The sequence below is a fragment of the Hoplias malabaricus genome, chromosome X2 (genome assembly GCF_029633855.1).
Source record: "Hoplias malabaricus isolate fHopMal1 chromosome X2, fHopMal1.hap1, whole genome shotgun sequence".
Taxonomy (NCBI): Eukaryota; Metazoa; Chordata; class Actinopteri; order Characiformes; family Erythrinidae; genus Hoplias; species Hoplias malabaricus.
This window is the reverse complement of record NC_089819.1, coordinates 6,999,147-7,026,866: the sequence shown is the minus strand read 5'-3', so window position 1 is coordinate 7,026,866 and position 27,720 is coordinate 6,999,147. Positions and strand designations below refer to the sequence as shown.

Sequence of the window (27,720 nt, the reverse complement as noted above, 5' to 3'; positions counted from 1 at the left end):
CTAGACAAATGACTCCAATTCCAGACTTCATACACCAAGCTACAGAGTCCTAATTCTAGTCTCCACCTCCTTCTCCGGGCTCCAGATTCCAGCCCCGATCCCGGACTTAAGATTCAATCCTCAAAACTGAAAAAGACTCAAGGTTCAAACTAAAATTCTAGACACTATTTCTGCACTCCAGTAGCTCCCAGACTCAATCGTGTTCATTGAGGCATCTACCATTAGTACAGAAACTTTTTGTGTAATAAACTTTATATTACCAGATGTTTTGGGACACCTGTTCATTGAAGATTTTTTCTGAATTAAGAGTGAATTTGTTCCTCCTCTGTTCTTTTTGGAACCCTTTACTCTAGATGTTGGAACATTACTGTGAATATTAGATTGCAGCTATAACAACAAAGTTAGGTACTGACATTGGATGGTTAGTTCTGTCATGACAGCCAGGGATGGACTGGCCATGTGGCATACCAGGGATTTTCCCATTGGGCAGATGTGCACTTTGGGCCGACAGTCCTGACACTTATTTTTGTATTTATATCTGACCAGCCCATAAAACCAATAGATCAGCAGCCCAGTCATATTGTTAAACACCAACCCCTTGGTCCTGCCTGGGGAATGCATTTGGCAAAAAAAGTGAGTACAGCAGTCCTAACCAGTGGCCCTTGAAACACTCTAGTCTGCAGCCCATTAGTTATATTTTACTGACACAAGGCTGCCCCAATCATGTCATGAAACTCCTGCTCCCTTTGACTCTGTTCGCTGGTGCATCTGATCGATCATTTCTTATCTCTATTCTTTCTTTCTCTTTACTTCCTTCCTGAAACACATTGGCACACCCAATAGCGTGAATGCTGCTTTAAGATTCATTACTGTGATGGAGTGGTGGAGTATACATTTTTATAGTGTTAATAAATTACACTTTTTAGAAGTATTTAATGTGTCCACTCTCACTGATTTCTGTTAACTCATTGCATGGCTTAAGGTATGTGGTTTTTAAGAGTTTCACAGTTGGTATACACATTCGAGAGACCGAAAAGACAGAAAAGGTGTGCGTTATCGACTGTGGTGGGCCGGTCTAGTCCAAAATGCCAGGGCCAATTTTTCGTCTCAGTCCTCCCCTGATGCTAGCTCATCCCAAAACATTGAATAGAGTTCCATCACTCCAGAGAAAGTTCTGGAAGTGGGGTTCGTATTTATAAATATAGTATTTAATATTTGCAGAAGAAAATTTTCTTTTACACACATTTAAATTTCAGTCTTAGAAGATTACCAACAGATTCCCCATAATATGTATTTACAGGTGTTTGTATGTGTATCTGTGTGTATGCATGCCTTTATGTTATTCACAATGGAGAAATGCTTTAACTGGTGGTCCAGTTGAGAAATGCTTTAGATGGTGGTCCCCTACTCTGGCTTGTAGTTTAAAGGGGGGCTTCTAAGAGTTTGTGAAACCATTTGGAATTTCTCTCGTCTGCCTGTGAATCTGTCGGCTGCCTCACAATTGCCTCCCAGCACTCCATCCATTCTGACCTCAGTCCTGTCTAGCTCTGGTTATATCCCACCCTCTGCCCCCATAGACCAACCGACCCTTCTGTAATTCAAGCTAGTCCAGATAACTGGACCAAAAGAAAAAATGTCATATACCACTTAAACTTAAAATTAAACCATATCTTCCTATATTGCTTTCTCTCAACTTGATGGCTTGTTGACCAATATAACACCATAAAAAAGCTGACAATGTAATCACAGACTTACAGTTACAGTCTTTCAGATTGGTTATGGTTGTTAACCAGCTCAGTTGTGAAGGTTTTGCTGGTGTACCATCTGGATTGTACTGTTCATCCGGTCTGATATATTTGGTTATACATACTGATCTACCAGCTTGTTTAAACTGTTGTCCTTTGAAAGGTTCTCTGTGGAACCAAATGGATATATCTTGCCATTGCTCTAGGCAATGTTTTGGGCACATTTATTTTTAAGATCCAATTTTAGCATAGCACTTGATGCTTTTCCAGTGCCAGTACTCAGACCTGCTTGACCAATAAATGCAGCATGTTCATTGTATACCCCTGTCCCTTAAAAGATATCAATTGAAGTGCTTTATACAAATGGACAGCCACTGAATGAAAACACTGTATTTGAGATATTTTTTCTGTATTTGGCCCTTATTGGGAGTCTAGTCTCAGCCACACTGAGAGATATTCATCACTCCTTTGTGCCTATAAATTCCCAACAATAGAAAACATTCCTGTATTCAAGTCCAACTGGATATTATACTATAACAGACATCTTTGGATTGCATAGCCTTTTATTCAGAACCCCCAAAAGCTTAAGATGTCTTTTTGGTACCATGTCTTGCTCATGCTGCATCTATTCAGTAGTTTCCTGTGAAGGTCGAATGTGCTAAGCTGTGAGTGCTTTGAGTTTCCATTGTAGAAACAGTTGTTATTATCTTTATTGTCATTTGTAGCAATTATTTTCACCTTGGATTAGGAGGTTTCAAAAATCAATTAATTCTTGCTGAACATAGAAAACACTTCAGTCACCATGTTAACAATAACACACCTCCCTCTCTATATATTTCTCTCTGTCTTTACAAAAAAAAAATGAGTAAGATAAAACATTCCACCACCAGGATCAATGGCCAAAACTAATTGGCAGAAAATGGAACAAGGAAATGTTGTCCACTGTCATTTTTTATTTTTTTGTAAGATTTTATCTAGAGCAAAGGAGGGCTAAAATTGTGTGCATCTTAAAGTTTAAAATAAGTTAGGTATTACTAGTTATGTACAATTCTAGATATATAACTGGTACACAAATTAACAATCAATTATTTAATCTATTGAATAATTTTTCTTATGGCTGTAACATATAAGCTATGTTACACAATAATAATAAGGTATTGAAATGAACAAATATTCATTGAATTTATTAAATATGCTCCTTTTCTCCTTTAGGCAGGGGGCCCTGTATTTAAGAGGGTGGGAGTTGGGGGATGATTCTAAGGGCCTGTAACTGTGGCAGCACCCGGAGAAGTGCTGAAGATAAGCTGAAAGGCGTTGCGCCTCGAACTAGTGTTCCACTGACGTGCTTGAAGAGGTTGCTGAATATAAGTTAGACTGAGCAATGCACCTGTGAGGAGAGAAAGTAGAATTTATTTGAAAGTAGAGATGGAAAAGGTTTACAGAGATGTTACTAGGTAGCACTTTTGGCCACTCTCTCGCACAATCAGTGGGAGCATACACAATTTATAGTGAGTGTTATCACCCTCAATTTTTCCATAAACAATCTTCCCCCAATCATCAAATTTATAGACTAGTGGTTAACAGGCAGAAAAGAGACAAACAACTTGGAACGAGTTCACAGTGACCTAAAACAAAGTATAACAGAATCAGAATGAAATATAAAATTAATATGAAATTAAATACTTTCCAACAATAGTCACAGACACACCTATGGACACTTTTGTATAGTTAGTTCTACTAACATGTACTTTTGGACTATAGAAGGAATGGAAGAGCACATGGAGGAAACACAGACACAGGGAGAACACACCAAACTCTTCACAGACAGGTACCCAAACTGGGGTTGGAACCCACTACCCCAGTATCCTGCATCTGTGTGACAGTGACACTACCTGTTGGACCACCATGTTGCCCACTCTTGATGATGCCAGTAAACGATAAAAAGCCATTTGCTCTCCATTTGAAGCTGAGTTTGAGGTTGGAAAAATATGGTCTGGACAGTTCATATTTTCAATCCTGTTACTCCTCACCAAAAGTGGCAGGAGTGCTCTTTTTCAAAAGTGAATTTCAAAGAAACCATTTAAACATATTGGGCAGACATTTGAATTCATTGCAACATCACATTGTATGGGACTTCATCACAACATTGTTCAGAGTGGGACTTTTGCAACCAAAGTCATCTCTCTCTCTCTCTCTCTCTCTCTCTCTCTCTCTCTCTCTCTCTCTCTCTCTCACCTTCTCTGTGCTGCTGTTTAACTGCATTCTTCCCACCTCCTCAGTTCAAACAGGCCAGGTCACACTGGGCTGCTAGTGGCCGACTATTCATCACAGACTCTCTAAATACACACTAGAGGTGTCTGAGAGATCGCTGTGCTAAAACCTTATTCCCAGTGTTGCTCTAACCGTGAACTATTTTCCCTACAGTCTGGTCTAAATGCCAGCATATAATTCCCAAAAAGGTATTTGGAATGCACAATGTTATAGACACCTATGCTGCATTACTTTCATTCATTCATTCATTCATTCATTTATTCATTCATTCATTCTCTGTAACCACTTATCCAGTTCAGGTTCACAGTGAGTCCAGAGCCTACCCAGAATCATTGGGTGCAAAGCAGGAACACACCCTGGAGGAGGCACCAGTCCTTCACAGGCTGACACACACACATATTCACTCACACCTATGGACACTTTTGAGTCACCAGTCCACCTACCAATGTGTGTTTTTGGAGCGTGGGGGGAAAATGGAGCACCTGGAGGAAACCCACACAGACATGGGGAGAACACACCAAACTCCTCACAGACAGTCACCCGGAGCAGGACTTGAACCCACAACCTCCAGGTCCTTGGAGCTGCGCGATTGCTGCCACATTACTTTTATAATATTTCCAATATAGTATTTCCATTTCAGTGAATTATAATTTTTTGCAGTATTCAGTCTTCTGATGAACTAATCTTACTGGCAGTGCTGTTGTATTGAGGGACAGGTCTTCTCACTGGTACCCTTATTCTTAATCCCAATATAATCTTATGAAAGTGCTTGAGTCATTTTCACAATATGGTCATTTTCCATGCCTTCTAATCTATACATTTACTTTGTTTCCTAGTATAGAAAAAGAAATGCTTGGTTGGTCAGTTCCAGTTTCCAGTGCTTGGCCTTCCATGTAGTCCAGTGTTAAAGCTAACCTCTTAAAAGTAGAAAGTCGGGTGGGGATTTGTTTTCAAAAATTATGTGCAATATTACCTGTAAGAGTTAAATTCCTCACAATGGTATATCTTCCATTTGTTTGTTTCCTTTATGTGAAATTCTATACACTGTCAGGAAAGAAAAGTTAACTGCACATGTGCATTTCTGCCTACTAAAGGTAGAAACATTGTAAATGTCCCCTCAAACAGTGTCTTAAGGACCACTCCTGTTCCCTAAGTTTCACTACTTTCTTCTTTTCATGCATAAAGGTTGAAATAAAAATTTAAATAAAATATTGTACATGTATTCTCCCCTGTTAAAAGTACTAAGGTACCTTTGAAGGCATTGCCTTGGTGACTGGGGAAGGTAAAACCACAGTGAATGCTTTCTGAGAATGTGGATAGGAATGCACTGATGAAGTGGTAATCAGAAATTCACCTTTAGATCCTATACCTTAAGGGTTACCCTCTGTTATTATCTCAATACATTTTACCCTGTGGGTTTTGAAAGAATTCAACACATCTTCATGTTACTACTAACCCTTATTCAAGTATTATAAAAATAGATTATGTCTCTGCTTTACATTTCACAGCAAAACTATGGCCAAAGAGCTGCAAATATCTAGAACCAACTCTCCATCGCTAGCACCGATAAACACTTCCCAATGTGTCTTGAGTTCACTCATTGCCAAGACAAGTCCATAAATTCAGAGAGAATGGAGTTCTATATATATGTATACTTTAAAGCTGACAAAGTACCCTCGGTACATGGAGCCGTATTAGAGGCTTACTGCAATACCTTTCGCAGCAGGCACAGTGGCTGCAGTTTATTATAAACAGCTGCAATATACAAAGGGGGATCTAAGGCTATAATACTTGCATTGCTCTGTTGATCACACACTACTGTATAGTCCAGCCTTGAGTCATCGCTGTCTAAGCTGCCGCTCTCACCACCACAAAAAAAGATGTTAAAGTTCACAGGGATTGTTGCCGTTGGGCGGTGATTGCAGTGAAATCCACAATTCATCGTGGGTGTTAAAGCTGGCTGAATTTCACTCATATACCTACCAGCCAAGCATCCCAGCAGCCACCTCTCCCTTCTCTCGGCTGTGTCACATTTCGTTCCACTCCCTTTGAAGTGTGATGACCAGCACCCAGGGTTTTCCCTCACCCAGTTGCCAGAAAAAGCATGGATCATAGCTGGTACATGGCATAGCATAGCTACCCCATGTCTGCTATTGCAGACCTCTCTCTTAACACCACTGGGTTCAGGACATAAAACTGTCACTGCTGTGGGTCTCTGAGTAAGCTCAGATTGAGCTGTTACAAAGACTGGGTGTGAAATTTCAAGCGTATTTCTGAATGTGCGTAACACTCATAGAAATGGAAAATACCTCCAGCTGAGGGAGGACGTAATCACAGTTCACAACTTAGGTCAGATTACACACATTACTCTGGTTGTATATTCATTGCAATTGAGGCTATAGCTGAACTGTTGAGGTGCACAATACTCAACAAGATGACACTCTTCATTATCTCCTAGCTGAGCACTGACCACTGACCACCTGACCACTTTCCCATGTATGAAACCTTGGAAGCAAGAGGACCTCATGACAGATCTAAGAATCTCAGCATCAGCCCACACTGTGACAGGCAGGAACTGTGGAAGGAGGAAGGGAGGGAGGGAGGAGTGGTGGGGACCCACAGGGCTGAACTATGCTTGTGATTGCCCAAGCTGGGATTAAGTGGTGTATTGGGTTACAGCGTTTTATTGCGGTGCAGCTTGGCAGCGTAGTGCTGCGCCCTGCTGTGGATGAGGAACGTAGCAGTGGAAAATGTTTCCTGAGTGAGAGCAGCAGGTTCAGGACACAAAGCCCTCCCAAATTTGCTGAGAAGATCTGTGTTGCTTCCATGTTCATTGCGTCAGCTTGTTTCATCACCATCCTAGTCATCTCTTTGGGGTTTCTCTTTCCTAACAAAGCCATCCATCTCACTGATTACCAGAACTTCAGATGCCAACCTTAGATCTTCTATACAATTGCTTAGAAGACAACACTGAACTGGGAATTCAACTGGGGAATCCCATGCCTGTCACTCGCCTAGCTTCTCATTTTCGGAATTTGGGATACATTACTTCTTTATCTCCTTCACACATTTTAGTGCTTCATCGCAACTTCCTCTGAGGGGCCGGCTGGTCGGCGTCACCTTTTTTTTTTTTGCTGTATCTTTTTAGATGCTGTATTAAGTGTGAAATGCCTGGCAGCACACCGCTCTGTTCACTACAGAGATCTAGCAGTGAAATGGTCTCCAGTTACACAGCAGCTCTCAAACATGCCACTCAATCTGCCACTTCTGGTGCCAGAGATTTGGCTCTATTCAGGATAAATTCTGAGCTCCAAAGGTGGAAGGATCACTGTAGGAACTCCCCTTCAGGGACGTATGTTGATCATAGACTGTTTCAAGTTTTTATCCCAAGAAAGCATTTGAAGTATCTGATGTATAAAAAGGTTTGATGACAGAGCAGCTTGGTTGGGATAGTGAGCAGACATAGCACCTGAGCGCTGCAACTGTCACACCACAATTAGGAAATTAGGACTTTGAGTAGAGATGCAGAGATAAAAAATCTTTGCCCAGAAAGTGGCAATAAGAGTGTTGCTGTGTTACACTACACTCCCAAAAGGATTGGGGCACACCCCATAATCACTGGACTTGAGTGTTTCTTTCAGTACAATTGTATATAGCATACCAAAACAATTTTGACAAATGTATGCTTCCAACTCTGTAGGAATACTTTGGGAAAGACCCTGTTCTGTTCTAGCATGACTGTGCCCCAGTGCACAAAGCAAGGTTCATAAATATATGGCTTAAAAATATGGGTCAAAATTTGACTGAGCCATATCTTCATATTCAGCCCCAGTGTCTTATGGATGGTGGAAAAAACAAAACAACAACCCACAGACACTTTCCAAAATCTTATAGATTCCTGTGAAATCTTTTATATGTATTGTATATGCATTATGGGGACCAACTCCATAAAAGTGCCTATGAATTTACAATGAGAATTCATAACAGCTCCTGTAGGTCTATGTGTGGGTGTTTAAATACACTTGAACATGTAGTATATACAGTTAAATTGTGTTAGTTCTGTGAATATAAGTGTAATAAGTGATATTTTAGTGTATATTACACATTTTCTGCTCTTCAAAAGCAGAAAGGCCTTGGTATTGGCTTAAAACCTGTTTTGATGGTTGGAAATATAAATATTAGGACATACACATTATTTGAAGCTTTGTATGAAGTTGATAATGATTTGTTTGCTCTGATTTACTCCAATAAATCAGACACCAGAACCGACGCTTGGTGAGTGGCAGTTCTCTGTGGCAGGTTTGTTTTATGGTGTGATAACTGGTGTTCCTGGTGTGCAGTAGTTAAACCCAGAGATTGATTAGAGGAGGGGTTGTGGGAGGAAAGTGGGCGGAGTAACTTGCGGTTATTTCTCTAACAATGCATCATTGGTGTCAGTTGTGTTTTATGTACTTCATGTATGCCAGTCCCACAGTAGACACTTGTTCTTTATCCTTTTCCACAACTTGAAAAGGAACGCTTCCCTTAACACTGTGTAAAGCTGATAATAAACAGTCCAGAACAGGTGAATATAAAAGCTATAATATGAGCATCCACCAAAATGTAAGGAAATACTTTTTGGTTCACCACTTTGTGCCAAACTAAATAATTTAAACAAAACATTTCTCAATGCAAATTTGCTACTATTTTATGTCTCTCACTGCCTAATGTAATATTATTTAAAAAAATCTAGAATCTGTATTTAGAGCCAGGCCAGAAACCACAGGTGAATGTGCATAATCTTTGATCCCTCAGATGGCACTGAATGAGAAACAATCCAGTCCCATGATAAATATCACTAACACAGTCCACTTCAGCATCAATAAATGCTTATCGAATATAAATTACACAGAGAAATCCAAAAATACACAATATAAAAATCGCAGATTTATCTGGGTCAAAGTTTACTGCAGATATTAGAAGAGACTGTTTCCTGTGATGCATCATGAAGGGAGGAAGAAGACAACAGCAACCACAAGCTACTGAGCCGCTGAAGTTTGAATAGACATAAATATTACTGGCAAAACTACAATAATTTGTATTCTTAGTTTTCCAGCAATTTAAAATTGTAACTAAAAAGAACTTTTAAAAATGTGTGTTCCATGCATCAAATTTTACATTTATTTAAAAAATAAAATAAAGTCAGTGAAAACACCAGAAATCTGTGAAAAGATACTGTTTCTTGTTTTTATAGTATTCTAAAAATAAATAATTAATAAATCATACTTTTCTAGAAATGTAATTTGTATTTAAAGTGATTTTTGTTTCACTTTTACATGTATACCTCTTTTATTATTACTGTTATTAGTGGTACTGATTTTTTTCCCTAATTGTTTAACATTTCTTATAAAATGAAACAGTAAACACTGAAAATAATGAACCGTCTACCCCCTCACCAAACACACACACACACGTGTCTAATTTCAGTAAATACAGCCTGATACAACAGTAGTTGTTTATTTTCTGTCTCTCTGAATGAGCGCATGCCATAACTCCGCCCTGAGGATGCGCGTGCGCTTTGGATGCGTCTCTAAAACCAATCACTGACCCTCAGTGTGGTTTAAAGGCGCTGCACGCGCTGAGCTCATGAGCGCTCTTTAATTTCAGAAAAGACCAGACACGTGCTTAAAGAGGGCAGATGAACTGCAGCAGTCTTTTCTACGTCTAGAGTACTTTGTGCTTGAGTATGGAGTTAGTTTACTCTACCCACCTCTTCCAGTTGCGTCCTCGTTAAGTTGAGCGCCATTACCAGTTAGATATGACATAAATACGCGGACAACCAAAACAACCCGCATTTCTCCTGGATCTAATCAATGGCGTACTCCTCGGACTTCACCGTTGGGGCAGTGTTTGGACCTCCCCCGCCCCCTCACCTGTTCTCCGTGGTGGAACAAATCCAGGGCCGCGTGCAATCCTCCGCGCCGGCCCTGAGAGCCCCGGGGGCCCCGGACGAGCCCCTGGTGCAACTGGAAGGCGCCGAGCTTTGGGCACGATTTCACAGCATCGGAACAGAAATGGTCATCACCAAGTCCGGCAGGTATAGACTACAGCCAGCGCACGCGCTTCTGTTTAAGTATTTTCCCCCTCTTTTTTTCAGGTGTTATGGAATACAGAATGAGTTGAAATGAGCGCGTTCCGGTTCGTGCGTAAAGTGTGTGTGTGACGTGGCGGCGCGTGCCTCAGCAGGTGTTCTCGCAAAGTGAACATCCCATGCGTAAAAGCGCGTGGCACCACACTGGGGCTTTACGCACGACCAGTAAAGTAACCAATAACTGTGCATTTAGATGTGCTCAAACTTTTGCATACTCATCCTTGAAATCCAGGCTTCATCAGCAATCAACAACTGTACTATCTTTGCTGGCCCCATTCTTACACAGGGTATAGTTCAAGTGTTGTTATTAAAGATACAATAAGTAACTTTTTAAAGATAAAAAAAAACTGAAAATCAAAGTTATTTTTCTTCACTCCCTGGAACTAAACATATTTTTCTCATTATGCGCTTTTATTAAGTAATAGTCAAAAATACTGGCAGACATTGGTTTTGACCCGTATGCCAAAACACAGCTGGGGTTTAGTGTCATAAATATTTTATTATTTTTTAATCCTCTATTAAATGACTTACTGGGTTAAATTTTATTCTTAAAGATACAGTAGTGTAACCTGTGTGGAAAAAATAACCTCAAAATAAAGGTATATTCTCATATGCATGTATGAAATTATTAGTCACAGTTTGTGTTCTGCTGGATTAAAGTTCTAAATGAAAGATACAGTAAGTAACTTGACAAAATATTGGCAAATGTTATCTCTGAGGGACAAAAACAAGTACTCACAGATGCCAACAATGAACTTATCATTCTGTCTATCTTTGTAATACATTAGCCCCCTACCATCATTGTGTCATTAATGAAGATATAATAAGTCACTTCCAAAGCTTCTCACTGCATGTTTTATTGGGCTGTTGTCATTACAGATATGTTAAGTGATTTATTATGTCAGTATAACTGAGCGAATGTGGCTGGGCTGCAGGCGGATGTTCCCGGCTGTGAGGGTGCGCTGCTCTGGATTTGAAAGGAAGGCCCGCTACATCCTGCTGATGGATGTGGTGGCGGCGGATGAGTGCAGGTATAAGTTCCATGGTGCGAGGTGGACAGTGGCCGGGAAGGCAGACCCTGAGCTGCCCCGACGGATTTATATCCACCCAGACAGTCCGGCCCCTGGGGAGCAGTGGATGGACAAAGTGGTCAACTTCAACAAACTCAAACTCACTAACAACATCTCTGACCAGCATGGATTTGTGAGTCCAGCGTTTAAATTCCTTGTAGAAGACTGTGTGCAAATGTCTGTACAATAACTAGTATAGCCAACTCAAATACAAACAAAAAAACCTTGTGCTGTTACCACTTTTAAACATTCACTTTTTTTCAACAAATTTTTATAAATATATATAACAAAGAAAGACATTGTTAATGTCAAAAGGCAACTAGGCTTGGCATTTTCTTGGCACTTTTCAAAATCTCATTCCTTTGTGTATGCACTGCACATTTTATATCATTTTATTGTGCATTTACATTAAAAAATAAATAATATTTGAATAAAAATTTCCCATCCTCCAACATGTTAAGCTTGGCATATAAATCTGAATTTATTAATTTTATTAATGCAGATTTTTTTTCCTATTCTGAAAGATTACGCTATGAACAAAAATGTTTTTCATATTTTTTATAACCTGTATTTGTGCTGGTGTTTATGTATTATTTACAAAATGACATAAATATATTCATAATAGTTTAAAAAGTAATAATAAATAATAAAAAATCTTAAATCTTAGAATCCAGATATTAATATATTAAAAAACCAATAACAAATAGTTAAGTATTTGTGTATATTGTCAAAAAATGCTGCTGTTGTTCATTGGAACTATTTAAAATACTTTGAATATTTGAATGAATATTTGATTAAAATACTTTTGAATGTTATGGTCATTTTTATTACGTACATAAAATAATATATAAAAAATATAATGTAATAAAAAAATACATATACAAATGTTATTGAATGTAAATAAATTGTATTAATCTTCATCCACTGTAATGGACTGTCCAGGGTTGATTCAAAGGTTCCACACCCAAAATATATATCTATTACATTTTTCTAAATATATTTAAACATATATAAAAATTAAACATTTTTAATATAGTCTAGTTTTATTATAAAACAGATGACAGAACTTTTAAAGGAACAATTAACATATAATCAACTTTTTAACATTTCAGTCCATCTCATTGGTAAGTCCTCAGAGACATTGTCATGTTCATTTTAAGCCTATCGTCCTGAGCAAAAGTTTGGGTACCCCTGCTCAAATCTACTTCCCTTAACTGGTTTTCTATCAAAATACATTCTTTTTACACATAATTTTAACACAATGCATTTTAATTGTGAGAAAATCTGGATGATTAATAAAAGTAATACAAGTTTAGAAAGTTTGAGTTTTTCTAATTAATGGATGTTTTTAGAGATATTGGATATAAGATTTAATATTGGTCATCAAAGAATAAAATTGCAACTAAAACATAACCTAGGTCTGGTTTCCATATCTCATTTATTTACTACTATTAAATAAAATTAAGCTTTGAGTTTTAATTTTAGTGTTTATTGCATATTGTATTTTCTTGGTGGTAAAGGGATTATATGCAGGCTGTAAATCTGAGAAATGATCATGTTCTTTGTTGTTTTCGTGTTTTGACTGTAGACAATACTGAACTCCATGCACAAATACCAGCCTAGGATTCATGTGGTTCGTGCCAACGACATCCTGCAACTTCCTTACTGCACCTTTAAAACTTTTGTCTTCCCCGAGACTGAGTTCATGGCAGTGACGGCCTACCAGAATGACAAGGTACAAAGGTTGTGGCAACTCCTGGTCAAATCACACAATTTGTTGATTTTGTGTTAATAGGTAGACACATTGAAATATGACACAGTTTCTGATTCAATAGCAAAACATAGCAGAAAATGTAAAAATCATTCTGTAATGATATGCATAACACGACAAATAATAAAAAATCATCTAATCCCATAAAATAAATATTATACATTATATATTACATGCAGAAATGTTATATGCACCTAAGATTATTATTTAAAATAATTATTGTTCTTAATAAGCGTGTTGCTTGTAATAAAACATAAATAATGTCAAAGGTAATTTTTTTTTCTAATGTGTTGTGAGCTATATTGAAGAACATAATTTATTTCCAGATGTTCTTATTCATCATATGGATTAGTTATATTAACATCACTCTTGATTTAACATAATGAAGTATTTATTAACCAGCATTGGATGACAATAATAATACTCAAATAACACTGGATGGCCACCAGGAGGGATTTGGAAAGGGTTAAACCAGCATATTCACATACAGAATATCACTACATACTGTAACAAAGTTATTTACTTTTACTGAAATGTTACTGCCTTTAAAAACCTTTAAACTTTTTACTGTACATTAACTTCTTACTTTACATTAATCCTTCATTTGACCATATAAGCACAATTGTAGTTTTACAAACATAATTTAGTCAATATGTTGCTCTGCATACTTTGTTAGCTTCTTTTACCCGGTCTTGTTTTGTCAGGACTCTCAAAGATACACCACAAAACAAGTATAATTTGTTTGGTGGAACACTCTCAGTGCCGCAGTGACTCTGTGGTTTCTCTATTTGTATATCTTTTTAGATAACGCAGCTGAAAATTGACAACAATCCATTTGCTAAAGGGTTCCGTGACACAGGGAATGGCCGCAGAGAGAAACGGTCAGAACAAACTTCCCACATACACACAGCACACAGAATGCTGAAAATAAATCCCTTTATATTAATTAGCAAAAGTAAATAAACACCACGTACAGAATGTCTGTTGAAATGAATTGCTGGCATGTGCATATGTGTTTATAACGTTTGTGTGTGTGTGTTCAGGAAGTCATTGGTTCAGTTAAAGCTGAACTTTAGAAATGTTGAAAAAACTGAAAGTGGATCTTCAGATGAATCATCTGACCCCCAAGTTTACTGCCTCCAGGAGCCCACCGCTACTTCCACATCTGCAGGTGTTTATCATGTACACATTTATTAACTTTAATTTTTTGTTTATTATTTCTCTCTTCATAAAATAAAGCATATTTCCAAGGGTCTAAGATGTATTACATTATTTAATTACACTGTTGTTGTTACCATTATTATTATATCATTGCTACTACAGTAGTAATATTGTTACTACTATTATTGTTGTAGTTGTTATTATTATTATTATTATTATTATTAATAGCAGTAATATTAGTAGTGTTAGCATTAGTTGTAGTAGCAGAACTAGTAGCAGCAATATTACTCTGGTACTTAAGAAAGAAAAATATAATTAAATATAAAAATATATAATAGTAATCATAACCCTACTCCTTGTTCAGATCTGTGTGAGACTGACTCGGAGAGCGATGCAGGGTCTAACAGGAGCAGCGCTCAGGGCTCAGATATCTCTACCACCACTGGCAGTGAGACCCCTGAACAAGAAACTGAACACACCCCTAAATACAACACCAAGACCCTCGAGCACAGCACTGAAAACACTTTCAAACACATCACAGAGATCAATGAGCGCAGAGAAGAGAACACTGGTCATAACACCAGAAATAGTGATAATTACAGCACTGAAAACATTAGAGAACACTACACTGAAACAAGCTTGGCAAGCATTACTGAACATCATACCAAACACAACACTGAACATACCCTTGACCCAAGTAATGTCCCCTGTTCTGTGCTGGAGCCGGAGCCCCTCAGACTCATACACACTAACATACACCCTCACACAATCCAGCATACACTTCCTCACACACTCCGCTGCTGTTTGTCTCTGGGACCCCCGCTGGTCAGTGGGCTCCTACCCCAACCTAACCCTCTCCACCTGCTCAGGACCCTCAACCCCCTGGTGACCCCCCCGAATCCCACAGACCACCAACTCAGCAGCTGGACTCCTGACGTGGATGCTGCCAGACGAGGGGCTTTACACACACTCCAACAGTTTGGACCCCCCACTCAGGTGAGTAGCCTTTAACATGTAACGAAGGGGAATTCTAACAACTTTTCAAAGTCATGCATCTAGAGATAATGGTTTGCAACCTATTTTTATAAGCTGTTTTAAAATGTCATAACAGATCCTTTTAAAACGAATAATATGAGGTAACACTCCTGCTACAAAATGTAAATAACAGCAATCTATTAATTTATAATTGCTTTCTGGCATCCTTAATAGAAATAAAATTCTGTTATGGCATGTCTGAATACCACCCCTCCATCCCACACACACACCACATTTTAAACATAATTTTCTACTTTTTTTTTTTAATCTATTTTTAATAAAATATATTCTTTATTTTTTATAGGGTGTCATCATCTCCCACTACTATCCCTATAACTACATGAATGTGATTGCTACAGCGATTCCAGCAGTCCTTCCTCGCTCCAGAGGTTCTCCATATGCTCTTCCTCCCCTCCGTCCTCCTGGGACCTCCAATGCTCTAGGGGGCCGCAGGGGTCAAAAGTCGCCTACGTCCCGATCCACCCAATGAGACAGCAAATGGGAATGGAACAGATTTAATAGGAACTCAGATGCAGGAATTATATTTATTAAATAATGATATCAGAATTAAATTAGGATCATCAGAGTGGTATCAGAATCATTTCAAGCAAATAAGCTGAAGCAACGCATTAAAAATAATGTAGACAAAATACCATATTTTCATACTGTAGTGGTTAACACCACCGCTGCCCTCTATTCAGCAGACTGGGGTTTGGTTAATCGCTCAGGCAGGAACATCATGCTAGAACAACAAGAGTCCTTGGGAAAGACTCCTAATGCTACATTTGCTTGCATCTGTAACATTATGTAAATTATAAGTCACTCTGGGTAAGAGCTATTGTCAAATGCTACTAATATTTATATGTATTTATATGATTTAATTCAAATTCAACAACACAAAGAACAGAATAAGAAAGAAATGACATTAGGCAATTGCATCAGGGCTTCCCCACCCAAAATATGAAATTATAACAGACAGGATGATTTCAGGACTGGAAATACACCACATCTCCACAGTCTCATAACAGAAAAAAAAATCACTGAAATCCACCGAAAATCATATTTCTTCTGTTTCCTTTTTGGTTCAATCATGGGTATCACTGTATTTCAGATTCATTATAATCTGGGCTTTCTGTCATTTACTACTGGACTTTCAATGAACTAATTTTTAAGGGCATATTAACATATTGTACAAAAGTCAGAAACCACCCTTTCATACATTTCCAGTCACAACTATTAGATACAAATTATTCATTTTTAAGAAGCTAGTTGTGAGAAGAGGTTCAAGGTAATCCATTTGTAGAAGAACTAAGCAGTTTGCAAAATCACAACAAAAAAATATAACTGGAGCCATAGAAATGGCTAAAGACCTGCTGTCTCATCAAAACTCTCCCTATCAGATGAACAGCACTTAAATGTATGAAAGAAAACCTGAACAAACCTTCAGCTTTTCACCTTTCTGCTGCAAGAAGAACAACTCAAAACTATGGGTCTGAAAGGATAAGAGAGACAGAAAGACTTCAGAAAAGAAATGAGAAACAAATGAAAGAGATCAAACACAGAAACTCAGATAATAGCAGCCTTAGCATCACTGAAAATGTTTGGTTTTGCATGGATTGTGGAACCAACTTGTAGGACTGAATTTGGTTGTCTCTCACTTTCACCCAGAACTGTATGGAAATTTGGATTAAAGGTGTGATTTAAGTTATTTATTAATGACACTCTGTTGCTCTGTTCTGCTTTATTTGTGCATGGCTAAAATGAGCAAATGAGAGAGATTTTCACATTAAATTGATAGTGAACTTTGATTAATAACAGATATGGATAATAACAGTGTGGAAATGTTGCTGAAATGTTGCTTTAACTACTGTAATATTTTCTCCCATTTTTTCAGTGTTATTTTAAATTGTGGCCTCAATTTTGTTCTAATTGTTTTTTTTATCTGAATTAAAAGTAGGCCAGAATTGAACTGGCATCAGTGTTCTCCACAAAACAAAAAGGCAAGTGTTGCTGGAGGAAAAATGATTTTTCAAGGATTTTGGTTCTATCTAGAGCCAGCAACATTTAAACATTATTTGATTACTACAGGGATTCCACTTTGAACACTATATAAACCACTTAGCAACATTGCGGCAAATACATGAGATATGAAATGAGAGGACATGATAATATAGCAACAACCTAACTCTCTGATGACCACTCTTAACTACATAACAGCCCCTTAGCAATCACTAGAAGTACTATAAAAATGTTTATCAACACCTTTGCAACTGCCTGGGATACCATATCAACTACACAGCAAAAGTCCCATTACCATTTTTAGCATTATATTCACAACACAATAACATACTGTCAGTCACCAAAGACAACATGGCACCCAGCTACAGAACCTTAGCAACCACCCTGGTAAACATAGCAACAAGGTAAATTACCATTGTTACAATATGCAATATTAACCCTCCTTGGGATGTAAAGCATGATGTGTTCAAATACTTTTTCCAACAGGCCATTCCTCCTGTGATCTGCAGAGCTCCTAGTTCATATTCAAGGCGCTGGCCAGAAAGAGATGCATCAGAGGAGGGCAATCGGTATTCTGTACAAAATGAAAAACAAAAAAGCTAAAACATCATTGCTATACTGTATTTATAATGCTATATATGCTATCTTTATATCTAATAAAAGTAATAATAGTACTTTTATTGTTCTTTTTCCTGTTGTTCCTTAATAATTTTACATTTTTTAATGTATTATTTTTATTTTACTTTATTTTCTGATTGTATCACATTTCTGTCTATATATTCAAAACATAAACATAAAGGAACGATATCATAAATAGATGGTAGCTATTAGTTTCATACAATAGACCTTCATTTATTCTCAATTTTACATTTTCTGTTCCGTCCTGGGCTATCTAGTCCAGCAGTTATGTGCTGCTGATAAAACTGAACATATCCCTATAGTGTTTGGAGTGCAGTGTGAGGTCAGGAAACAAATTTCTGTTCTGCTAACTGACATATCAACAGCTGTGCTGAAAACCATAACCTCATGTTTCTTTTGCCCATTTGTGTGACTTTTAAATAATTTTGTCTTCATACATTTACTGTAATGTTATACACTGTTTCATTCTCCCTTTTTACTCATCATAGTCTTCTCTGGAACTCTCTAGTCTACTCCCTGATATAATAACCAATATAACATTAATGTAACTACAGTGGATCTAGTCACTGTTACAAGTAATTAGATATATTGGTACAACTTGTATAATTACACATCTGTATCAATTTCAGGTCTGCCTCGAAGTATAAATTGACTGGTCTAACCTAGTTGTAACAGCTGATATTCTCTCATTTATTTACATTTGGGTAATTGCATTTATAATTAGAAAGGATCAGAACATTACATCTTAAATGAACTTTATCTGAATATTAATGTCCAGCACTAATTTTCAGTTTACTTAGGCCTACTATAGAATATTTGTGTAATCTGTAACTTAACAGAGGTGCTGCTGCTGACCTTGCTGACACCAAGGATTATGGGAAATCTAAGACAGTGAATGATACATCAGCCAGAGGAACCTGGCTTTTTAAACAAACACCCTATACAGACACAAACTGGTACCTTGCTCCCTCAGAACACAGCATTGGGTAGACAGTCTTTATCGTTTATCAGACACAGTTACTGTTACTCAAACACAAGCTGAACATATGTCAGCATGAATTTGTGCAGCTGAGGAGTTTTAACAATGCAAGACAGATTCTGCCAATCATTTATTTTCTGTAACCACTTCTCAAGTTCAGGGTCGTGGTGGGTTTAGGGCCTACCATGAATCACTGTGTGAAAAGCAGGGATTCCACCCTGAAGTGCCAGTCCATTACAAGGCACCATACACTCACACATTTACTCAAACTCCCATACCTAGGGTCATTAAAGCATAGCCAGTTTACTTACCAACGTGTCTTTTTGGACTGAGGAGGGAACCAAAGAACCCAGAGGAAGCCCATGCAGGGAGAACACCAAACTCTGCACAAACAGTGACCAGATGTGGGGTTTGAACAATCCCAGAACCATAGAGCTGTACACATTTCTGCCATTTGAAAATAAATGATCAAATAAATAAAATCACGTAGAAAGCCATAATTTAACAATTGTAAAAAAAAATAAAAATTAAATAAATAAATAAATAAATAAATAAATATTTCCATTTTGTAGCGCTGCTTGCTTGTCCAGTGTTAGCAGTGGAGAAAAAATATTTAGAGCACGACAATACATTTCAAAATAAAAATAAAGCCTAATAAATGAAATTCCATGTAATGTTTTATTTTAATTAGAGGGCATCAAATGATGTCATTTCAGGCGTATGACAAAAAAAATCTAATTTTTTTCAAGTGGTAAAGCGAGATTATATAAAATTCCATTTAAAAAACATACATTAATAAATTACATTTTAGTAGAGTCGGTGACAGTTAAATCAGTCAAAGTATGACACAGATAAATAAAAAGAAATTCAAAAAAATATTTTTTCCCCCCATAGGAACCAGGAACTTTTCTGACGTCATCGGGAGGTGAAGCGGCAGTTCAGCGGTGAGATGAGCTAATCTGCGAAAACCGTTTATTCGGACAATATGCAACATTCGAATAGAGGAGGTTACATAGGGGGGTAACTGTTAAACAGACCCGGTGTATAACAGTTTTATGTCATGACGTTGAATTGTGTAGGTTTCTAATAATGCGACCGTTTTGTGTTAGCTACGTGCTGCTAGGCGTTCAGTGTTTACTTCTACTGTCTGTTCTACTTCTGAACGGAATACACTCACAAAATCACACGGAAAGCACGGAAAACAGAGACACGACGACTACCACCACCACCACCACAACGACTACAACGACAACGACAACAACCTCCGCCTCCAGCCCCTCATCAACCGCGGCTGTGAATGGGGCCAGAGCCGTGGAGAACGAGACCGAGCCGGCGGAAAGACCTTCGCAAGAGCCGCAGAACAACACCGAGCAGTTCCACTACAGCCCGCCGTCTCCCGTCATTCTTTGCAGATATCTGTAAGAAAAAAACAGTAAAATTAGTGTTTTTAGCTATAGTTTTCTACAATATTTTTTTAATTCTTTTTCACCACATTAAACAATGAAGGCATTGTATTATTCTGTTATCCTAGCTAGCTTTTATTCTTCTGTTCCTCCTTAAAGGTGTCACGTTGTTTCTGTTTGTAACTTAGCTTTTCTACCAATTTGACAATCGCGAAGGTTCTTCCACGTTATGGAGTATACCATAATGTTAACTTCTTTTTTAATTTCCCCGTTCCACCTTAAATAGTAGCAGTGCATTTCATTGTAAGTACATACATGAAGTTAGCATCTTATTTAATTTTCCGAAGTCAAATAAATTATCTACACGCAGATCCGCCAAAACATTAACATGTTTCTAGAGTTAATGTCCATTTTATCCGCTCCAGTGACCGTAGTGGTGCAACTTGTTCTGCAGTTACAAACTGTAGTCCGTTGATTGCTCGTTCCTCTGGCCATTTCGCCATGTACTTGAATGGTCAGGACCGCCACGGAGCAGGTATGATTTGGGTGGATCATTCTCAGCACTGAAGTGGTGGTGGTGGTGTGTTGTGCTCGCAGGAGTGGATCAGACACAGCTGCTGGCGTTATTAACCCCCCATATGTTTTGTGGATAGGGAACCATCATCCAGCCAACAGCGTCCTGTGCAGTGTTTTTGTTCACTGATGAAGGAACAGGGGACGACCAACACACACTGCACCAACAGATGAGCTACTGTCACTGACTTTACATCTACACGGTGGACCAAAAAAAGTTAATGTGTCATATAGAGTGGACAGTGAGAAAGCACGTGGTTTAAAATGTCCATCAGCACGGCTGTGTCTGATCCACTTGTACCAACCCAACACACACTTACGTGTCATGAACACGCAAGTGTCACTGCATTGCTCTGGATACTGACCTCTGAATAACAGGGTGAAAGAGGGCCATCTGTGTATGCAGAGCAATTAATGGATTACAGCGTGTAACTGTACAAAAAAAAAAGTGCGCCTATGTTTTCAGTGGAGATGAATGAATGAAGGTACAAGGTACACATTATTGTTAAAGCTGACCTGTGTTAAAATGGTCAGTTGTGTTTAATTAATAATAGTAATTGGTTTAAAATACATTAATAATACCTTTGCACGTTGTCTTACATGGTTTTGGTTCTTTGTCCAGACCGGAGGAGTTCATATTTTGCGAAGAGCCTGAGGACCATAAAGGAAACACCACTGCTTTTCTGGAGATGGGACATGGCTGTCTGAAGGTGAGTAGTGGAAGATTGATTTGATTGATCCATTCATTCATGCATTAATTTATTAACTAAATGTATGTGTTTGAATGTGAATAAACATAAATCCAGAGGGAAACCTTAAATAATTTTCTAACAAATTCAGACGGCCTGAGACACATCACATTTATTTAAGGTAGTTAAAAATGTAATTGTATTTTATTTTTATTTATTTATCGTTACACTTATATAGCGCCTTTCTAGATACCCAAGGACGCTTTACAATCTACACTGCTCAGAACGCTCAATTCACACACACACACTGGCGAGAAGCGGCAGCCAAACGCGCACAGCGTACTCTTGACCAGAAACAACCGTCCACCTGGAGGACTGCATCGGGCACTAGGATTTCACCCAGGACAGAGCGCCAATCCATATCTGGGCACACACACATTCACTCACACATACACACTCATTAACTCACAAACCAGGACAGTTATTACAGAAGCCAATTCACCTACCCTCCATGTTTTTGGACTGTGGGAGGAAACCGGAGCCCCCGGAGAAAACCCACGCAGACACGGGAAGAACATGGAAACTCCACCCAGATGGGACTTGAACCCAAGATCCCAGTGCTGGGAGGCGAACGTGCTAACCACCAAGCCACCGTGCCGTATATATTGCAGGATATCATGTAATTATTTTTTTGCATATTATGTGTCAACATAAACATTGAATCTCAAAAATAAAAGCTTGCCTGACAAATGGAGAAATAATCAACTTGAACTGTATCTTGAAAGTTATTTCATTAAATGGACACATGAAGCCTGTTACTGTTGTGCAATATCCAGCATATACCCTGTTTGTGCTCATACTTCTATTCATTAAAAATGCTTCAATATTTAAAATGTACATCCACAGATGACAGAAAGTGTCGTGGGGCAATTGAGAAAATATCTAGGTCAACAGTTTGGTGAAATGCTGATTTTATGTTTTAACAGCTTGAATTTGTAAGCATACATTTATATTACACTTAGTTACTTTGAGAGACAGCAGTGCCTACAAGTACATGTGGGTCATGATGGATGCTTGTTAAGGAGTTGGACATGAGTAAGTAGGCAGTGGAGCAGGCAGTGGAGCAGGCTTCGATGTGGCATTATCACTAATTAGGTTAGATTAGGCCTTAACGAAAATATGTTTAATACACTCTCTTTATATCTTCTCCTTAATATTTCATCATCATCATCATCATCATTTTCTTCTCCGCTTCTCCATTCCTTAATATTTGTATTAGGTATATATTTTCTTCATTTTTGTTAGAACAAAGTCTAATGCCATTATGTGTTTATATTTGCACATGCACAGTATTTTTACTAACTATCCAAAACAAATTTATCTGACTGCTTGTTTCTCCTCACTGTACAATTTACCTTAAATATCAATTATTGCTTGGCTTCTTTTTCATACAGATAGGAAATCAGGGTCAAGTGTACAAAGACGTAAACCACACCCAGGTGCTGTGCTCAGCTTTGGCTGGCATTGAATGCGCTGGACCTCGTGAATTTCTCAGAGGGAATGAACCATGCATCAAGTAAGATTTCAAATCACCTGTGTTTATTAAGGATGTAACATTGTGACTTAAATGCAACGCTAAACCATTTTCTCATGGTTGCAAGATCTGTTATGTTGAACACTAATGGGAAATTAGGATCTTTGAGCTCTCCACTTCCAACAAACAGCAGCTCAGGTCTTATCTTTTAGAAGACTGATGTTATATCTCTACAGTTTTAGTTCCAGAGACTTGTAGAATCTGTACAATGGTGCAGACACATTTATATTTTTGGCATGTATATGTTATATCTTACCACTTGAGGGCATTGTAGTACTAAGTTTGTTTTTTTTCCCATCGCTGGGAGGTGTGATGGAAAATGTCCTGAAAATGACCTCGAATAACTAATCTAAAAATACTAAAAATTAAATAGATGATCAAATATACAGCACCACTGACTTGATGTGCAATATGCTATAAAGTATTTATTACTGAATAGAATAGCATGGATAAAGAAGGCTTTATTTAGGCTGTTTTATTATCAGTTGATTCATCAGAAATATTAATTGGTTTGAGTGAAAAAAACTATACCAAACCTAAGATACACCCCCCCCCCACATAAAAAAAACACACACAGTTAAGCTTCTCATGCACTGCTTAGAAATAGTCTAACACAACTCTAGACAACTCAAAGAATATTCATTCACTTATTCATTGTCTGTAACTGCTTATCCAGTTCAGGGTCATGGTGTATCCAGAGCCTACCCGGAATCATTGGGCACAAAGCAGGAACACACCCTGAAGGGGTTGCCAGTTCATCGCGGACAACATACACTCACGTATTCACTCACACACTCCCACGTATGAACACTTTTGAGCAGTCAATCCATCTAGCAACGTGTGTTTTTGGGCAGTAGGAGGAAGCTGGACACCCGAAGGAAACCCACATGGACACAGGGGTTCACCCATTTTACTTCAAAGCAACTAAAATACTGGGACATCAAAATCATCTTAAATCCAGAGTTCATAAATGGAGAAGCCTTGGCCTAAAGGTTAGAGGACCAGGCTTGGTACCGGAAGGTTGCCGGTTTGATCCCCAGGACCGGCAGGAACATCCATGGCTGAAGTGCCCTTCAGCAAGGCACTTCACTGGGCGCTGGGGATGGCTGCCTGCCACTCTGGGTGTGTGTTCACAGCCCTTAGTACACAAGTGTGTGTGTTCACTGCCACAGATGGGTTAAATGCAGAAGACACATTTTGTTGTTATTATTATTATTAAGTGTGAAGAATGTCATGATGAAGATGTAGAGAAAGGGGACTGAAATATGTTTGAATGTTGTCACAGTAAACTGCTTTAAAAATTTTAATGCACCATCTGAAAGATGGGCCGTGCATCTAAAATACTAAGAGATACTAATGTTTGCGTACTTGTGATTTCATTTTTTTCTCTTTTATGGGATACTAGTGTTGCACAGTACACCGATACTAGAAAAGTATCTCAATACTTTGTCATTAAAAACGGCACTATACCCCATATCATTAGTACCGGTACTTTAACCCCTTTCCACAGAAACACCCTCTACCCAAAACACAAATACTCACACACCAATTTTCAGCCACCTTTACTCAACTGTTCTCCAGAAAAACACAGAGAGCCCACACTGCTCGGTACTTACTGTTTACATCTGGAGCAGGATGCCGTTTAAACTTTGACTTTTAAACCATAACAGACATGTAAGGTCTCTTCAGTCTCTTCTTTTTTGTCTTTAAAAATCACTTACAGTCTCAGGAAAGGAGCCTCGCTGGTGAAAAGCTCCAAAAGATAATCCCATGCTCACCACTCCACAGTAAACATGTCTTTGTTTCCTGCGTAATGGTAACACACTGTTCTGGAGCTCCTGGTGCCCAGACAATGTGAAGGTTTTACGTAAAGTCTTCATGAATTCAAAGCTGAGTGCGGTCTTCCTGTTAGCTGCGGACCAATGAGCAGCTGCTGGCTGTGAGCGGGGTCCTAGTACCCTGGGGAGGGGTGCGCTGCTGGTCGCAGCTCTCCACAGTGATTCACTCCGAGCTCTGAGCAGGAGGGTCAGAAGTGATTGACACCTCTGTAAACCAATAGCAGGGATTCAGACAAAGACAAAGAGAGGTGATGTCCGAGAGCGGGAGACACAGCTGTCTCTGTGGTTATTCTGTTCCCAGAGGCAGAGCTGTGGGAGACACTGCAAAACAGTAAAAACACATCTTATGACTTGGGACCGAAGGCACGTCTGGACCCAGAAATGGCGTAAGGTCATGTGTGGTGTCACACATAACAAGTGGATACCAGTGATTTTTGCCGACCGCCCTCAGCGTGTAGAGAAAGTACATTAATTTTCCTGATGTTTTAGATTTTTGCCATAGTATCATTTCAGTATCGGTATCGAGATATTTAGGCAGGTATCGTATCGAAAGTCATAATTTTGGTATCGTGACAACACTAGGGGATACTTAAGGCTAGATAGATGCAAGGCATCTTACTGAATTGGCTTTTAACTCACTCATTACCTCTCATATGTTTACCAAAATGTTCCACAAGGACCTTAGCCTGGAAGGTTAAACTAAACCAGACAGTCAGTGTTTTCAGAGACTACATTTCTCAGAGACCCATTTCTAGGCTGGAAACATCAGGTCAGTTTCTGCTTTCTGGAACTCACACAGCCATTTATTTTCTGACTCTCTCCTCTGGCATTTTTCCAGATACACGGGTCACTACTTCATCACCACTCTCCTGTACTCCTTCTTCCTGGGCTGTTTCGGAGTGGACCGTTTCTGTCTGGGGCACACAGGCACAGCTGTGGGGAAGCTCCTAACTCTTGGAGGTCTTGGAATCTGGTGGTTTGTTGACCTGATCCTCCTCATCACTGGAGGACTGACACCCAGCGATGGCAGCAACTGGTGCACCTTCTACTGACCATCACATATAATCTCAATTTCTTCCAGCTCTTAAAGGAGCAGTCTGCTGATTTCTCAAATAAATCTTCTTTATGTTATGAAACGGCCATTATGTCTGACACCCAATGGAAAGTGAATGCTAAATCAGAAACATGGTCTCCGTGGAACATACAGGGGTTTATTCAGTTAAAATAATATATATAATAATCATTTAAAATATAATTGCTTGCTGTGCAGTTTTTTTTGGTGGTTAAAAAAGACTGATAATTTTATTTCTACATGTTATTATGCAGCAAACTTGCAGAAAAACCACCTGCAGCTGGTTCTGTTTGGAGACCTTGCACTCACTGCATTCTTTTGTTTTCACATATTTGCACAGGACAAACGCCCTACGTGCAGTGTTTAAAGGACCCATATAATGGCAAAAGACAATAGTTTAACAATAGATAGCCCAGTCCATATGTAATTAAGCAGGCTGTTTTGAGTTCAGTGTTTTGTCTACCCATTCAGCAGATATAAGATTGGCCTTTGTAAGTATTGGTTCAGCATGGATTGTCTTTTTAAATGTGGATGTTATTTAGGTTCATCAGTCTTAAAATACGATAACAAACAGAACTGGTTTACCTATAATGGATAAAGAATTTGAAGAATCAACATCAAAATCAAATATATGACACCAGAGAAAAAGGAGACGGAATGTTGAATATCTACCCGTCTAACAGAACTCTCTTTGAATGTTCCAAAAAAAGACACACATCCTTTCTTAGCGTTGATTAATGTTTACTGTGATTTTGCTACTGTGGGAATATGGACTACTTGTACATCTTTATTTTGTGTTGAGTTGGATGTTTTGTTTTGAATATCTGTGTTAAATTAAATGTGTACACATTTTTTTTTAGAAGTACCGTGTAAAGAGGTTTTCATCAATTGTCATCAATTACTGTCCAAACGTTCCAATGACAGCACTAAAATACACAACACAAATTTACCTGAATAGAGGGCTTTCAACACTCTTCACCTGTCCACCATAGATGCAGTTTAAAAATGTGTTAGGCCTAAAACCTCTCAGAATTATAATAAAGCAATATCACAGGCGCCTGGCAATGTATTCATAACCATTTCAGGTAATAACTCTGAGGAGCTTTAAGGGGATTCAGGCTCTATCTGCTTCTATTCACAACCACTGAAATATTCAGACTTAGAATGGGAGCATTTCACATCAGAAGGTTTATATTGTGACAGGGTAATTATGCGCTACTGCTTAGTCCATTTTCATGATCAAGTTTTGCAGCAGTATCATATATCTTTTGTGTTCAGAGGCCAGTATGTTTGCTCAGCTATGTGATCCGTTCGACTTCCTTTTTCCTCCTGATTTAATTTACTGTAGTCCTCCTAGAGGGATGTTTTGATAAAATGCTAGGATTTGCATAGGCAGCTGGAATGCTGACGGTGTAGAAAACTGCTGCCAAAGAACACTATCCTGTATTAGATCAAAAAGCGACAAAACGTTGTTGATGTACAGAGCCTCTTTAGGCAAATAAACATTACGTAACTGGGATTAACTCTGCAATCTAAGCACAGCTGCTACATAAGCTCTTTCTTTGTGTCATGTTTTTCTTTTCTTTCTTTTACCACCCTTCATTTATTCAGTTTTCAGTCAACAGAGCTGTTTGTTTACCGAGGTATTGAACCTGCACAGTGGTATCAGAAAAAAGAAATGGAATAATTTATACAAATATGTACTTTACTTACTGTGTACACCGTTTGACT

At 38.5% G+C, this 27,720-nt stretch overlaps 2 protein-coding genes across 2 annotated transcripts; both read left to right on the top strand.

The window, feature by feature from the left end:
- The first annotated feature begins 9,684 nt into the window (after positions 1–9,684).
- LOC136676558 (T-box-containing protein TBX6L-like) lies at positions 9,685–15,892 on the top strand. Its single transcript, XM_066653655.1, has 7 exons — positions 9,685–10,092; positions 11,082–11,349; positions 12,805–12,951; positions 13,792–13,868; positions 14,031–14,158; positions 14,513–15,144; positions 15,488–15,892. The coding sequence occupies exons 1-7, from the start codon at positions 9,869–9,871 to the stop codon at positions 15,671–15,673; spliced, it is 1,662 nt and encodes a 553-aa protein (XP_066509752.1). The 5' UTR covers positions 9,685–9,868; the 3' UTR covers positions 15,674–15,892.
- A 3,818-nt stretch (positions 15,893–19,710) lies between these two features.
- Positions 19,711–27,656, top strand: LOC136677211 (TM2 domain-containing protein 2-like). Its single transcript, XM_066654679.1, has 4 exons — positions 19,711–20,238; positions 21,419–21,506; positions 22,940–23,061; positions 25,756–27,656. The coding sequence occupies exons 1-4, from the start codon at positions 19,910–19,912 to the stop codon at positions 25,967–25,969; spliced, it is 753 nt and encodes a 250-aa protein (XP_066510776.1). The 5' UTR covers positions 19,711–19,909; the 3' UTR covers positions 25,970–27,656.
- Positions 27,657–27,720: the final 64 nt, after the last annotated feature.

What these genes read in the sequence shown, in the direction of transcription:
- LOC136676558 (XM_066653655.1), top strand. Translation starts at nt 9,869, where the DNA reads ATGGCGTACTCCTCGGACTTCACCGTTGGGGCAGTGTTTGGACCTCCC. An exon ending in GTCATCACCAAGTCCGGCAG is followed by an intron (nt 10,093 to 11,081) that starts GTATAGACTACA and finishes GCTGGGCTGCAG; the next exon opens with GCGGATGTTCCCGGCTGTGA. An exon ending in AATGGCCGCAGAGAGAAACG is followed by an intron (nt 13,869 to 14,030) that starts GTCAGAACAAAC and finishes GTGTGTGTTCAG; the next exon opens with GAAGTCATTGGTTCAGTTAA.
- LOC136677211 (XM_066654679.1), top strand. Translation starts at nt 19,910, where the DNA reads ATGCGACCGTTTTGTGTTAGCTACGTGCTGCTAGGCGTTCAGTGTTTA. An exon ending in GTCATTCTTTGCAGATATCT is followed by an intron (nt 20,239 to 21,418) that starts GTAAGAAAAAAA and finishes TTCTTTGTCCAG; the next exon opens with ACCGGAGGAGTTCATATTTT. An exon ending in GGGAATGAACCATGCATCAA is followed by an intron (nt 23,062 to 25,755) that starts GTAAGATTTCAA and finishes GCATTTTTCCAG; the next exon opens with ATACACGGGTCACTACTTCA.